Below are 16418 nucleotides of genomic sequence, written 5' to 3'. Positions count from 1 at the left end.
CCGGAGCTGGGCCAGCTCAGCTTTCACGTTGGCCAGGTCCTCCTGCACTGATGGTCCCGTAGGAGGACCTGGCGCCCATCGCTTGGCCTGGGGGGAGAACCCAAGGGCCTGGGGGGAAACTGAGGGGAAACTGGGGGAGGAAAGAAGGGGGGGTGTGTGGGGCCTCGGGGGGACCCTGGGGCCTCAGGGGCATATTTGGCCTCGGAGGCCTCTTCTGGGTCTTCTGCCAATGGTCCTGGGGCCAGTTCTTGTGCCTCTGGGGCCAGTTCTTGGGCCTCTGGGGCCGCAGGTCGGGCCGCTGGGGCCGGTAGTTTGTCCGCGGGGGCCGGTGGATGGGCCGCTGGGGCCGCGGTGGCCGGTGGATGGGCCACAGGAGGTTGGACCGCTGGGGCCGGTAGAGCCTGGAGGGCCTGGGGTTGGGCCTGGGGTTGGGCCTGGGGAGGAGGCACCAGCTGAAGTTCTGTGAAATAGTATTGCAAGATGTTATTTTGTGTAATATATTATATATATATATATACATACATTCATACACCATCATAAATAACGGGGCCCCTCCTCCCACACCCCCAATGGCCCCTCCCCCTGTGAACCCTCACATCAATACAAAGGACACACAGACATTGTTAGCCAGGGCCCCCTAAAGCATTCATGGCCCTTCCCCAAATGACTCACACTATGGGCCGCTCCCTGCTGCTTCCCCCCTGCTTTAAACTTATTTATGCATATGTATTTGAAAATAGATGTATATATAGATATATATATATATAATAGGAAGTGCTGGGAAGCTGCACACCATAAGGAACAATAATACCTGGGTGCCTGTGGCAAAACAAAATCTAGAGAGGCATGGGGTGATGGCACGCACAGGATTTTGACAAGGAGTCACAAAGATGGGAAATAATATTCAGAGGTTTATTGTGACCAACTTTTCAGTTCCTCACTGGCATTATGGTTGAACGTGATGTCTTTTTTCAACCCAACTTACTATGTTACTATGTTACTTTCATCATCCCTGACATTTCTTACATTTGTACCTTTAGTTCAAATTACTTGCTAAATCTTTTACTGAACTTATACTGTAAAAGCATAATAAAGTACAATAATTACCTTCTCTAATTTCAGCGACCAGTTCTGGGCTCCTGCGCTTAAGGTCGGACCACAGACGCCGGAGCTGGTGGGGGCCCACATCAAGGGCAAACCTGGCGAGCAAACCTTGTCTTAGCTCGTCCAGGATTGCCCTCTTCCTCTCGTGGACCCTTAAGTCCCCCGGCGGTGGGTGGTCATATCCTGCACGCAGGAGCACGCTGATAATATAGCGCCTCTCCCCTGGTAGCAAGTCGGAAACCCCAGGCATCTCCTCTCAGTTTGGTGGCTCCAGCCTTAATGACACAAAATGGCCCCAAGTTGCACATGTCACGAGATTCCAAAATCGCCACAAAATGTCCGCAATTCGCGAGATTACAAAATCGCGAAAAAAATATTCGCCGCTACAGTACAGTATATTTTGGGGGCAACATATTCACCGCTATAGTACTGTATATTAGTAGCGAAATTCCATACATGCCAAGACTTTAGTAAAATTGAGTAAAAAGACACATACTTGAATAAATAACACTGTAAGTCCATATTTTATTGCAAAAACTCATTTACTGTACTTTTCTATAATTTTTCGCCTGCCTGTAGTAGGAGTTAATTTTCGCATAGCCGAATGCGATATTTATCGCGCAAAAGTTATAGTGAATCATGCGATCGTATTCTTTTCAGCACGGAAATTCATAACGAAAATTAAAATTCTGATTCAGAGCCACGCCAAATGAACAAAAGATCATCAACATAGCGTTTGTAAAACACTATGTTAGATGAATATAAAGAACTACCTCCATAGATATGGGACTCTTCCCACCAACCCATGTAAAGGTTGGCATAAGTGGGCGCGAACCTAGCCCCCATTGACGTCCCACATTTCTGGAGGTAGAATACCCCATCAAAAAGAAAAAAATTATGAGTGAGTAAATAGTTAATAGAATCTAAAATGAAATTTTTAGTGACTATATCATATGTGCTATAATTATCCAAGTGATAAAAAATGGCTTGCAAGCCCCTATCATGTGGGATGCAAGAATACAGTGAGGCCACATCAACTGTGGCCCATGAAAACTCGTCCTCCCACCCTACAGAGTGTAATAATTACAAAACTAATAAATAATAACAAATAAATAAATATCAATATATTCCGAAAGCCTTTCATTCAAAGAAGATATACAAGATACTATAGGTCTTCCTAATGGCGGACGCTCAGGCTTATGGACCTTAGGTAAATGGTGAAATAGAGGTATCTGAGGAGAAGCAGGTATAAAATAATCCCTAATCTTCTCCGTAAAAAGACCACATTTAAAGGCATCATGAACCAAGGTAGTCAAAATTTCTGTGAAGGCGCCAGTGGGATCTCCCACTAAAACTTGATAAGTGGAACTATCATTAAGTTGGCGCATGGCTTCATCCTTATATGTTGTACTATCTAGTACCACCACCATGCCCCCTTTGTCTGCATTCTTGACCACAAGTGATCTATCTTCACGTAATTGTTTCAACGCTGCCTTCTCATCAACAGACAAATTAGAACAAGTATATAAATCCCTAGTCTCTGCCTTCAAGATCAATAGTTTGTTTTCAATCAACTCCTGAAACCTATCAATAGAGCTACTCCTACAATGTAGCGGATAAAAATCCGATCCTACCCGCAATTTATCATGTAATGTCCTTTGGTCAACGCCAAAGCGATATGCAGAAGTCAAAGACTCATTCTGTAATGTTATGGGCTGTGTGCTTCCTCAGAGATCACCTGACAGGAAATAATGCAACTGTAACTGGAAGAAGTGTGGGGGTAAAAGACAGAACTCTGTCCATTAAATGATTGATGTGACCTAATGTGAATGTGTGCCCTTGGTTTGTGTGTGACCAAAGTCAATTGTATAATTCAGGGGCGTGGCCCTAAGCACTTACAATAGCAATTTTCTGTTAGGGATTATCCAATTATAACGGATCTGCTATCTCTGTAAAACTGAATACCTGATATATAGTCATTTTACAGGATACACAAAATATAAAGGTGGCACATACTTTATTCAAATCATCATTTAGCTCTTTAAGTGCCACAAATCGCTGGCAATATGCCAGCACCACAGACACCCAGGTTACATACATTAGTTACAAGTAGCCTATGGAAAAAATGAATTGCCTAGCTAAGTGCTGGAGACAAATGATTCACTTCAGACTTTAGCAGTATGTATCTCCTTGAAGTAATTTTCTCTTTATACTAAAGGTGTAGTATATACTCATAGAAACCTTATCTACTTTCTGCTTTGTTGGTTTTAGTGTAGATACCGTTTGGGAAAATGCACATATAAGAAAAGCAGTGTCATATTGCTTTCTTCAGCAGAAGTTGATCACTCTAGTAACTACACCCAAAGTACTTATTACAGAATGGCCTGTTGTTGTTGTGAGATGTGGTTACTATGTAGAATACCTTATTATGGCGCAGTGCAACAGCTGTTAGAACCAAATACATACTGTGAGTGAGGTGCATTTGATGGTTTAATAAAAAGTTGATTTGGATCCATTTCAAGAAGTCATGTAGTCAGAAATGGTCAGACTGAAGGTATTCAGTTTAGATAAACGCTACAAAAATAACCTCACAAACTGTAATAGAAAAACAGTGACACTTTAGGGAAGTGATGCAGGGGTGCTAATATGCAGTGGTGCACGGGGAGGGTATACATGGCTGAAAGAAGAAGCATTTAGACAGACTTGTTTATCAGTAATTGGCTACTACAGACTACATTCAATTATGAGATACTCTTTTAGGGCTAATTAATAGGTTGTTTACCAAGATTTGTGTAACCCAGCATCTATATACAATGTTTTTTCATTCTACTCACTGCTTCCAAAAGGGCAGGCTGCCCAGAACATCAGTGATCTTACACTTATTACTTTGTGTCATATACAATCTTGTTTTTTTCCTGCAACAAATAAATCTCTAGCCCTTCCTGCAATTTACAAAAAGAACCCAGTTGTGGTTACAATATAATAAAAATAAACTGTTTGCCGTGACTGCAGCTGACATTTATCAGCCCATTCTAGGTGCCTTTTCTCTCTCTGTATAATACAGAACATAATTTGTCACTTTGTAAATACATTCCATCCTAAATCCCTGCCAACATATGTTAGTGTCTGAAGAATGAATGTATAGTTCACGTCTGCACTCTCAGGCGATGGATACAAAATGCCTACAGCCATGGGGCTCCATGGGAGTTAAACTATCAATTTATTTTGTCCAGTTACGATTGTAATTGGCCAAACCAGATGTGGGTTCCACTAGAAGTAATATCAAATAACAAAATGGCAGCTCTTGCTATAGCTTTGTCTATATTGATAATCACAGATAGAAGGGGCAGTGTTCAGATAAACCTTTTAAACCAAAATGCTTGCATGAAAACTTGTAAGTATTTTTGAAGCACATTTGTCAATTCCTAGTTGGAAAAAAGTATCCTGTATTTCTGTGTGCAACTGCCCACTTCAACATTTTCTCGTTTTTCTATTGATTTTAATCAGTGATTTGTGCAGAGAGTTTAAAATGCATTCCAGCATTTCTAGAGAAAGTAACTGACATATCCACTTTGACCATGTTAAGTTTCTAAATGGCATTTTAACCTGATCCCCTGACTTTCCAGATAAACAGGTTTATTATTTAAGTGCTGTTATAAATATTTTTGTACAAGATCTCAGCTCAGTGCATGTCTATATTGCCTTGCTTACTGATTAAATAAGCCCCTGTCCACCCTGTTGTGTTTCCAAAGCTCTTCCTAAAGGTGTATATTACTTACTGATAGCACCGAAATGCCAATTTCTTTTATTTAGAGGCATCATCTGCGTATGAAACGAGAGTTGTCAAATATAATGGCGTGTGTTGAAGGACTCTTTGTCATATAAATTTACCTGTAGTCATGTATTATTTATTTCATCTATTTTATATGCCATTATAATAAGTATTATGGCACAGAAAGCTTTTATGCTCCAACTCATTGTGCTGCCTCTCATTTCTAGCAGTTCTTCAGGCAAATGTAACCATGCTTTACCCAGATTTAACGTAAATCATTTTTCACATTAGAAAGAAAAAAATTGCTTTTGAAATTGCTTGAACTCCACTGTTGAAACATAAAGGCACAATCCATATCCCTGCAAAATTCCAGTGACTGAGCTCAGATTTAACTATTACTTGGATATGCTACTGTTTATTATATTTAACGCTTATTTGCAACCTGCTCAACCTTAGCTCTTGATGCACTGTGAGGTACTTTTGAAGGCCTCTTGCCATGAGTTTAGTGCATCTTACTAATTAGGCCAAAAACTTGACTGGTTGCAAACAAACTGGTATGGGCACAACAAATGAAACCAGGGAAAATGTCTCTCTTTTCACTGTCTCTTGCCAATCGCAACCACAGTTCATCCACTGGGTCACAGATACTTTCAGAGAACAGCACCAAAGGCTGCAGAGAGAGGGAAAACAAATACCACACCTAAAGCAATATGTCAGATTTTGGGAAAAAGATAGTAAATAAACGCAATGATGGGCCAATGTTGTTGAGCTCTGCCCCGTTGTATTCATTAGGGAAACCGGGCAGGAGGTTTTGAAAACCAGCCTGTCAAGGTCAAAATCGAACAGGTGGCAACCCTACTTTGTAGTAATTGGCGCTGATTATTGTAATGGGCACTCTAAAGGTGTAAAATGGTTGGAGATTCCTTGTTTTAACATTTCTGTGACAAGAAAATCAAATGGAAAAAAACAAACAAACAAAACCAGCACACCCTTAAAGTAAAAATCCTTGCATCCCAGACGGTGTTATGCAGCTGCTATGCCAGCCTTGGGAACAGTGCTGAAAATGATGTTTACACGGGTGCTCCAGCACTTTTCCCGACCTCCAACGTCCACTGTGATTGAACATGCATCAAGAAAATGCATTGTGTTGCATCTTAAAAATACAATTGTGCAGTAAAATGCAACTGTGATTGTCCATGAGCACAACTGGGCAAAATATAATCAAAAATTATAAGCAAGCAAAATATAATGGAATCATTTAGCTAATGTGTTTAGGTACACTCAAACCTCAAACATGCATTAAATATACAAAAAAATCCCAACAAATGCCCATGTGTAAGAGCCTTTAAAAGAAAGTATACCTTTAGGATGAATACTTAACAGATAATTTATATTTTAATACGTTATCTAATGATTTAATTAATCTTATATATATATATTTATATATATCAGTAAATATTTCCCTTTTACATCTTTTCCCTTTAGACATTATGTTATGGGCTGTATGCTCCCTCAGAGATCACTTGACAGGAAATAATGCTGCTCTAACTGTAACAGGAGGATATGTGGGAATAATAGACAGAGCTCTGTCCATTTATTGGTTAATGTAAGCAATCATGTATGTGTGTCCTTGGTTAGTGTGTGATTCTGTATTGTTAAATACTGTTTTGCTTCTATGCTATAGTATATTTAGTGACACTGCAATGGTACATTACAATGAAACCTTTGGCTATGGAAACTTATTCATTCAGATGATTTACACTTGCTCTGGGCATTTTATATTAAACAAGCAAATTCCACAGTGCATTAAGTATAATGTGAAGCCCTGGTCCAAGTTTGCAGTTATTTATCATTCTGCATTTGTGTATTTTCTTATTGCAGCACAAAGCTAAGGTAGAAGTGATGAGTTTGGATCTGGCATCTCTACGCAGTGTGCAAAGCTTTGCTGAAGCCTTCAAGAGTAGAAACCTGTAAGTATTGATGGACTAGATTTTATAAAAGTGCGAATGGTCCCCAAAACTGCTTTTCAGGCAGAGTCATTTTGCATGAAATTAATAAGTTAATTGACTATTATAAAGTATCACATTGTTTTAGATCTAAGGGTAAGAACCCACAGATCGGTTTAATCACCAGTGTTATCGCAGGTGACTAACCGCTCTGAAATGGCTTTCCACTGGTAACAATAGGAGTCGCCGGTGGAAAACCCTTTGCATCACTTCTGTAATCCGAAGTGGCATGAAGTTTCCTCCTGCAGACAGCTTTGCGCAACTTTGGAAAACGAAGTGATGCGAACGGCTTTCCACCAGTAACTCCTATTGTTGCTGGTGGAAACCCATTTAGGAGCGGTTAGACGCCCATGCAAGCAGAGATCTATCGTAGACTACTGAACCTATTGGTGGGTTCTTACCCCAAAGGGCAGAATTATTATAGATGCAGGTTGGGAATCCAGGAGTATTCCCAGCAGACTTGTATGTTTTGCAATTTATCAAATTTTATCAAGTTTCCTATCATAAAAGTGTTTAACAACCTGACACCATTACCAAAGCTGATACTTGTGTCAATTTGTCAGACTTCTCCCCTACTGAATGATAGCAATGGTAGCACTCATTGCAGCACAGAGCATTTATCAATAACGATCCACTGAACCCAGTGGTGACACAGTTTAATTTAATAACCATTTTTTTTGTTTGTTCCTTTAGATTTAGTATACCACTACAAATACAGCTTTTGTGTTTTTGTGCATTTGTATGTATGTAATAAATAAATTCATGAATATCGCAAACTTAGACAAAGTCACTAGTGATAACTTGGTATTGGTATATGTGGATATCGCATATAGCTCTCCTGTATTATGATATCTATTAGAGAATTAAGCATACAGATGTCTATTACAAAATAGATTTTGAATACCACCACCAAAACAACAAACCCTGTGTTTGCTCCATATTATAGATATATATTTGTATAATCATGGACAAATAAATAATATTGTAGGTGCCTATTATTAGTTCTTCCAAAATGGTCTTTTAGCAGCCCTTTATTTATTTATTTATTTATTTTTTATCATTTTTGTTTGGAAGTACATTGTGGCATCTATCTTGCTGTCCTTAGCAATCATTTATGCGGTCTTTACTGACGTACACATTATTTGTGTTTACCAGCGATACATTAATTGGCTTCATCTGTATTTTAAATAACCAAAACAAGAACCATAATTTGTGTTTGTCCATGTTAGATTTGCTTGGTATGTGGATTGTCCTATAGCTGCTACTATTCCCATGGGCCAAAGAAGACTCATATCTTGAGCACTGCATGGAATTTGTGGAGTGTGAATAGAAACATACAACTGTTAAGGGCTTTGTGAACTCTATTACAGCTCTGGATTTCTCTTGGGAATAAGAAGAACAAGTTGTCATTGGAAAGAATAATGTTTCAATACACACAAGGCTTTAGTTAGGATGATATGACTATACTATTTGAAGAAACTTTAAATTAATAAAGGCACTTTTTTTAGTTATAAACAGTATTGGTAAGGTTGAGCTAAATGTTTTGGAAAAAAAACTGGAAAAGCTACATAATTAATCCACAGGTTAGACTTCATGTGTTAAATGCTTTTCTAGGTTACCTGCAAGTGGCCATGAACATAGCTTTTAAAAACAATTATATAACAGTTTACATGTTACCCTAAGCCATGCCACTTTCCAGTCTTAATGACCTTAGCGATCTGTCTCAGTGTTTAGTCTTTAATGATACAAATGAGAAACTGTCCGTTTCCATTAAAGGGATATTATTATAGTTCACCTATGTCTTTACTTTATAGTGTTGTTTCAGTAGTTTGTAAAGGCTATCATATTTCTTATTTATAATTTCTTTTGATAATTTTTAATAGGCAGAATGGCATTGGGTAACACTTCTGCCTTGCAGAGCTGTGGTCTTGAGTTTAGTCCCGGCCTGGGTGCTTTCTGCAAAGAGTATGTATGTTCTCTCTGTGAATTTCCTAGTGCAATTCAGGCTCCTACACTTCAAAAACATACAGGCAGGTTAATTGGTTCCTGATGAAATTGACCCTAGTGTGTATGAATGTGATAGGGATCTTAGATTGTAAGCTCCTCTGGGGCAGGGACTGATGTGAATAATCTTTGTGAAGTGTATATATATGTATCTGCACTAAATAAACAAATAATATATAAAAATGAAGTGGCATGCTGCCACTACGTAAAACATGCAGGAAAAGCTTACAGCATAGAAAATCTGACAAATCTGACTTGCAAAATGGTGTCACTGAAAATACTCCATGCATCATTTAAAGGATTTTTGTTCTGGATAAACCACAAAATCTAGTCGGAGTGTACATGATTTGTGCTTGCTGCTGTTAGTAGAAGTAGAGAGGTTTCTAAATGCAAAGATGCCAATCCACACCCTTGGCTGCTTATCCATAAGAGGGACATAAAGCCTGAGCAGCCACCAGCTTCAGTAATGGAATTTATTATCTGTAAACCAGTCATCAGTCAGATGTTAAGATACGTGGTGTTTTGACTTTGCATTGTTCTTGCTCAGATTGTGGTATCCAAAAGTAACCCCCATCTCCACCACCCCCACTACTCATCCCATTGCCTTGAAGGGAACTTGCGTGACAACTGAGATACAAGCAATTTCTCCACAATTTTCATCTTCACAGGATCTCGTGAGGATTGCATTATGACAAAGGAGAAAAACTGAATCTGCCACCTAAACTACAAAAACAGATGGAAAACAAAACATAAAAAATACATGTATAGCACTTCATAAAAGTGGGTGTTTCTTTAAGGGAAAAAAAACCAAACTTTAAATGCTAGTGTTTCAAAGGTTTAACAGGGAATTGTAGTCACTTTACTCCCATTGCAGTGAAATAAGATGTAAGAGCACTTCCCCCTCTGAGAATCCAGCAAGGCATGTGACTAATGAATGTAGCCTGAAACAGTAATGTCAAGAGATTACTTAGAATCTTAGGGGGATGATTTACTAACATCGGGAAAATATATTTTCAGAGTCTCAACCTCTGACCTATGTTGTTTCTAAAAAAAAATTATATATATATATTATAAATGTAGTGTCATGTGCTAATATTAGCATAACTGCTACAATGTTACAATCAGATCATGCTAGCCACTCATGGTTTGTGCTACCACAGAGCAGGTGAACACTTTTAGGTGCTAAAACACTTTTTATAAATTGAAAAATCTTAAGGTTGCCATACGTACTCAGACCATGCTGCCCTGTGATCCTAAATGATTGAGGATTATCTGGTCAAGGGAAAGGAAGTGTAAATGAAATGTGTCTCTGTGGCTCCTCCGACTGCTTTTCTGATTCTTAGGGTACTCAACCCCAAATGAACAGAACAAAAGACAGGTAGCCATCCATGTGTATGGCACGTGGTACAGTATCCATGTATTTGCCTGTGAGCCAATGACTCGCATACCACGTGGATTGGACTGTGCATGACTTTAGACTTATTTCTAGGTTATTTATCACTGATAAACTGGTTAAGGCAGTGGTAATAAAGGTTAATAGTTTCCCTTTTTAGTGCTATTAATTGCCTTGATTAAGCCACAAGAGGTTCCATTACGTAAATCTATGCTTGGTGGCACAAAGAGCATTTTTTAGCCTATGCTTTTCAGCCATCTGCTATTGTCGATTGTTTCCCATTTTTGCCAGGGGAAGGAGGGCTGAAGAGCCATTGTTTGCTTTAGTGCCACAAGCTTACTTGTTGTTATAGTGCCTTAATAACTATCTGTGGGTGATCAATCAGATCATGCTAGCCACTCATAATGTACTTTTTCCGCTTAGCATAGAGCTGAGAATAACAATCATTGGGGAAAAGAATGTAAATCAAGTTTATTGCAGCTAGGTAGCTCTAAATACCTAGAAGGATGGTGTCTTGTTGACACATCTAGTGATGATTTATTTGAAGAACAAGTTATGTTAGTTTTGGTGCATTAATTATCCCCGTATGGGGCCAAAGCTAATTCAGTGTGTGGTGATTCAGGCTGGTTAAATTAATCCATCTAGGATACAATACCCTGGATTTACTTAAATAGCACGGAGGCATTTGTGTTTGTATTTATAGCCCCTAATTTTATTTCTCACCTCCCTCTGTCCTAGTCTCCGTGGGAAATACACTTCTCTGGAGGAGACTCCTTAATTTCCTTCTATCATTTTAAAACCACTATGTATGCTATTTTTCTCCAGCATCTCATTCTGAGGGTTCACATGATAACCCCCCTTTCTTTAAATACCAAAGCAGCCATTTTCGGTTCTTGTAAGCAGAATTTGCAGAGGAGGTTGTCAATACAACCTGTTTTGGGTCTGTATAACAGGCGTTTGTACTTTACTACATTCCCTTTGTGAAGATTATAAAATATATACATAAAAGCTTAACTTTCATAATATTCATTCAGATCGAACACTGGGAGCATGATTTTGACCTCCCAGTCAGTTTACATTACCCCTGTATAATTGCACAGAGACCCTTACATACAACAGCTATAAGGGAAATTATTAGTATGCCCTGTACTCAGTACAGCATTGTCTAACATGTCCTTGGTGTTTTATAGACCTGGTTAACAACATAATAAAAACAATATAGTTTATTGAAACGCACATACTAAAGGCGACACATTCCGGGATAAGCCAAGCCTCAGAGAAAAGCTATTGTTTGCTTTTTGAAAAAGTGCTAAAAATTAAACAACTGCCAGGCCTCTACATACACAGTTTGTCAAAGGTACATTTAAAATCTGTCCTTGTCCCTTATGCTTTTTAGGTCAGGTGAAAGTCCTAACCCTTAAAATAATTCAAGTGTGATTTTTGATAGGGTTGTGAAGAGGTCACTTTAAGATAACACAGGAAGATAGCATTGGAGAAAATATTTTCTGGCTTGTTTGCATTAGCAGGAGACCTGGCTTCACCATGCAGGTAGTGAACCTTTCAGTTTCATATATTTTAATTCACAGACAACACTATGCTCGAAAAAGGAGGGGGGAAAGCATCTGCTTTAGGGAACTAGGGGATACAAGGCAGGTGCTTCCATATCATTTCACCAGGCTTTCACCGAGGGAGGCTGCAGGGTCGCTTGACAAGTGACCAAGAGCAACTCACATCTCCCTTCTCACCTTGTCATGACAGGTTAAATCACTCACAACATTGGTCCCTTCTCAAGGGTTGATGTATGCACAAAGCTGCAACGCTTCATAGCTCCAAAGTTAACACTGTATGGCAAAAAAATATGTTTTCTTCTGCTGAAATGCTAGGAATAAAGTTAGCTTGCCATTTAAGTGACATTTTGAACATAAAAGTGAACCTGTGTTGTACAGCTAGCCCTTTTAACAAATCTGCAATGCAGCAGATTTACAGGAGCAAAGGAAAAGGGGTTAATATAAATATTAGAAAGTCCATACAACCAGTAATTCTAGTGTAAGTCATTGTTATTTTCAAATGCATGGAGCACAAGAAATCAAACCTCCATGCCTCCATGGCTTCAAAGGGCCTCATATCTATATGGAAATCAAACAATTTCATTACACATTTTATCACAAGGCTTTAATCTAAATATATATTAGTTTCCACAGATGTGGTTGTTTTGTACAACCAGTGTTGGGTTTTTACAGATTATTAGTGAGCCACTGTGAGTGGCCCCATAAAATGTCTTTACACACCCATGCAATTTTTAAATGCTCTGGAATTAGAAAGGAGCCTGGGTAAAATGGCTTTTTACAGCATGGATTTTGTGCTTTCATAAATATTTCCCAGAATTTATAAATTAATGAAAGTCTTTACATACAAATGAAGTAGACCTTGATGCATTATTTGGCTCAGGTTTTACAGTTCTACCATTTTTCCATTGCCACGAAAAGCTGACAGATTCCATTGTCTTACATTCCGTTACAATAGAGCATGTCACAGTATAACGGAAGGAAATTTCACAGCTCTCTATCCACTTTCCATGGCCATATTTAGGCAGTGGGAGTTCCACCTTTGATATACATCCCTATAAATCCTATACAAGTAAATACAGATCTCTGCAATTTTACTTTGGCAGACTGTACAGAGCTCTATTTTAACCTTTGACACATTTCCTCCCATATACTGTATTTCTATATGTTGATGTTAAAAGTAAACTCTTAAAGACAAAAGTATTTTAGTCTTCTTTTAATTGAAATCTAACAAATCCACCAGTTTGTGATTGCCTTGGAGTTGATGTGAAAATACTGTAATAGCATATGCAACAGAATAGTCTTCTCAAGATCATGCCACCAGTATCAATACACAAGGTCTTAAATTCAAACATTTATCTTGGTCGTTCATTTATGGTGTCAACATTATTAAGTCATAAATTCAGTTTCTATGTCTTCCAATATTAAATGAAGGCCACAAGATATTCCATAATCTTGAGATCAATTTTCTTGCTGTTGCATGATGAGAGAAGTTGGATAGAAAAATCATATATAAATGTATGTATATTGCCTTTGTTGTTAATGTAAATAAATTCTGAATACTTTTGAGAAAAATAAAATATATCACTGTCTCTAAATGTACTACATGGCCCACTGTAACATCTGAAATACTTTTATATATGTGTGAGAGGCATTTTTATTTCTTTAAAATCATGTATTGGGGAAATGAAACTGAGAAGCAGTCAGAACTGTAGGATTCTTTATGTACCAAAGCCACAAGCCTGGCACAGTACATAGGGAAAGATGGAGGCCACTTGAACCAGATGACCAGGGGGAAATTAATAATTGCTGCACAGTAAAAATACTGCAGGATATGTATTTGTTATCACAATATTGCTTGTCTATGTAGTTTAATACTATTAATAATGTTGATAGACACATTTGTATGCATATATAAAAATCAGTACAGAAAGTTATTTTAATGGAATAGAACCTTTTCCCAATGTTTGAAAAGGCCATATTAGGGAAAGCTCACCATTGCCTTTCCCACACATTTTCATTTTCATTTCACTTGCATATATCAAAATTGTCATGGCTTGGGAAAGGCATACAACATATACTACCTATAACTCTAGCAGTACAGGTATCGAACCCCTTATCCGGAAACCCATTATCCAGAAAGCTCCGAATTACGGAAAGCCTGTCTCCCATAGACTCCATTTTAATCAAGTAATTCAGATTTTTAAAATTAATTTCATTTTTCTCTGTAAAAATAAAACTGTACCTTGTATTTGATCCCAGCTAACATATAATTAATCCTTATTGGATGCAGAACAGTCCTACTGATTTAATTTTATATTTTATTGGTTTTTCAGTAGACTTAGAGTATGAAGATCCAAATTACAGAAAGAGCCCTTATCCGGAATACCCTTGGTCCCGAGCATTCTGGATAATGGGTCCTATACCTGTACTAGTAATGGTCAGGCTTTGGTTATCATGTGTTTTAAAGGAGGCACTAAATCCAGATAAAGTTCAAGATTCATTCAAATCCCAGCACATTTTGAAGGATTTGGATTTGCTTCAGCCAAATCCTAAAAGTCATGTGACAACTTAGGGGCTGATTTACTAAGACACGAATTCGAATCCGAATTGGAAAAATTCCGATTGGAAAACGAACATTTTGCGACTTTTTCGTATTTTTTGCGATTTTTTCGGTGCCTTTACGACTTTTCGGAAATTATCGCAACTTTTTCGTTACCAATACGATTTGCGCGAAAAAACGCGAGTTTTTCGTAGCCATTCCGAAAGTTGGGCAAAATCTAGCGATTTTTTCGTAGCGTTAAAACTTGCGCGAAAAGTCGCGCCTTTTTCGTAGCGTTAAAACTTAAAAGGCGCGATGTTTCGCGCAAGTTTCAACTCTACGAAAAAATCGCGACTTTTCGCGCAAGTTTTAACGCTACGAAAAAATCGCCAGATTTTGCGCAACTTTCGGAATGGCTACGAAAAACTTGCGTTTTTTCGCGCAAATCGTATTGGTAACGAAAAAGTCGCGATAATTTCCGAAAAATTCGCAAAATACCGATCATTACGAAAAAAACCGCAATCGGACGCATTCGGCCCGTTCGTGGGTTAGTAAATGTGCCCCTTAATGTGACAATTTTTTGTACACAGATGATGCAGTTTTTTCATCTCAGATCTAAATATGTAGCTTTTGGTTCAGACTCAGCCAAATGCAAAATTATGAATTTGATATGTGATAATTTCAAATAGCATACTACATGATTTTGTTTGGATTTTTTTCATTTTGTATTTACTGTTACACAGTCATGTTAAGGCTAGAGTCTTAGGGGCATATTTATTATGCTGTGTAAAAAACGGCGAGAAAATTTGCCACACATCGGCAGGCTTTGCCGTGTGAAAACGGCGTAATTTTTTCCGTGTTTTTTCTTCCACCAGAACTTATGAAAAATAATGACGTAATATCCGGCGACCTTTTCCATTTATTTTACACAGTGTTTTTTCGGCGAATTAGTTTTACACAGCAAAATAAATACACCCCTAAGTGTAGGGCTGTTGCATATATAAACATTTTGTAGCAATTTCAACCTACAGTAGCAGCCAGATTTATTTTAAAAAAAAGTAGGCTAACTTACATGCAGTGAATAGTTTCCTAGTATTTTTTAAGGTTCCATTGATGATCTGAAGAAACAAAAACTGATATATTTGGTTTTACATTAGATGTAATTTTTTTGCAGGGCTCTTCATGTGCTAATATGTAATGCTGCCTACTTGGGGGGACCCTGGCAACTAACGGAAGATGGTCTTGAAATGACATTCCAAGTTAATCATCTTGGTCACTTCTACCTTGTCTCTCTCCTTCAAGATGTGCTTCAACGTTCTATACCATCAAGAGTTGTTGTGGTCTCATCAGAATCACACAGGTAAATAAATAAATATATATAAAAATTATTTCACAAACGATTTTCTTTTTCTCTGTAGTTATAAAATAGTACTTTGTACTTGATCTAACTAAGCTCCATGAATCCATGTTGGTGGGAAAAAAACCATTAACCCAGGTCCTAAGCATGTGAGATAATAGATCTTATAGAAACAGAATAGTAAGAACAAAAAAAGCCTTGACATGACATGGTGCTGGGTAGTGTTATATGAAGAGGGATTAATGGGTGTGTTGTGATGTTCCTGCTTGTAGGAGGTGGTGGGTGGATTAAGTGCAGGCCAGTTTGTCAGAATAAAGTGAAAGCTAGAAGAGTATTCCAGATGCTGTTGCATTACACAGCTAAGGGCCTGTTTTTTTATATATTTATTGAGTCAGAGTTTAATTGAAAACAAGATGACAGCAATGTAAAACCTTCTTGAAATATACAGGCAAAAGCTACGAAAGTTCCAAACAATTGTCTATATGGATCACCTGCAGTGTATATGTAGATACTTTTAAGGCCAATTCTTTGTCTCTAATATGAAGTTTTGAATAAACACTGTGAGATTTTAGTAGATGCTATTGATCCTCACTTAAACTTTTTATGTACTATCTCCTTAAAATCTGGGAATCTGAGATGGGTTTTGCACACACATAATTTTTTTTTTTCGACGAC

General features: G+C 38.0%; 1 protein-coding gene across 3 annotated transcripts in view; it reads left to right on the top strand.

Moving 5' to 3' along the window:
• Positions 1-16418, top strand: part of wwox (WW domain containing oxidoreductase) — a 571090-nt gene that overhangs the window by 121548 nt on the left and 433124 nt on the right. For all 3 annotated transcript variants that reach the window (XM_018093498.2, XM_031900777.1, XM_002935058.5), the window contains 2 exons: positions 6758-6846; positions 15561-15746. In XM_018093498.2, coding sequence (XP_017948987.1) covers positions 6758-6846; positions 15561-15746 — 275 coding nt within the window. The remainder of the gene's footprint in view (positions 1-6757; positions 6847-15560; positions 15747-16418) is intronic.

Source organism: Xenopus tropicalis, chromosome 4 (genome assembly GCF_000004195.4).
Source record: "Xenopus tropicalis strain Nigerian chromosome 4, UCB_Xtro_10.0, whole genome shotgun sequence".
In the NCBI taxonomy this organism is placed as follows: Eukaryota; Metazoa; Chordata; class Amphibia; order Anura; family Pipidae; genus Xenopus; species Xenopus tropicalis.
The sequence above is the reverse complement of the archived record's forward strand: the minus strand, read 5'-3'. Positions and strand labels throughout refer to the sequence as shown.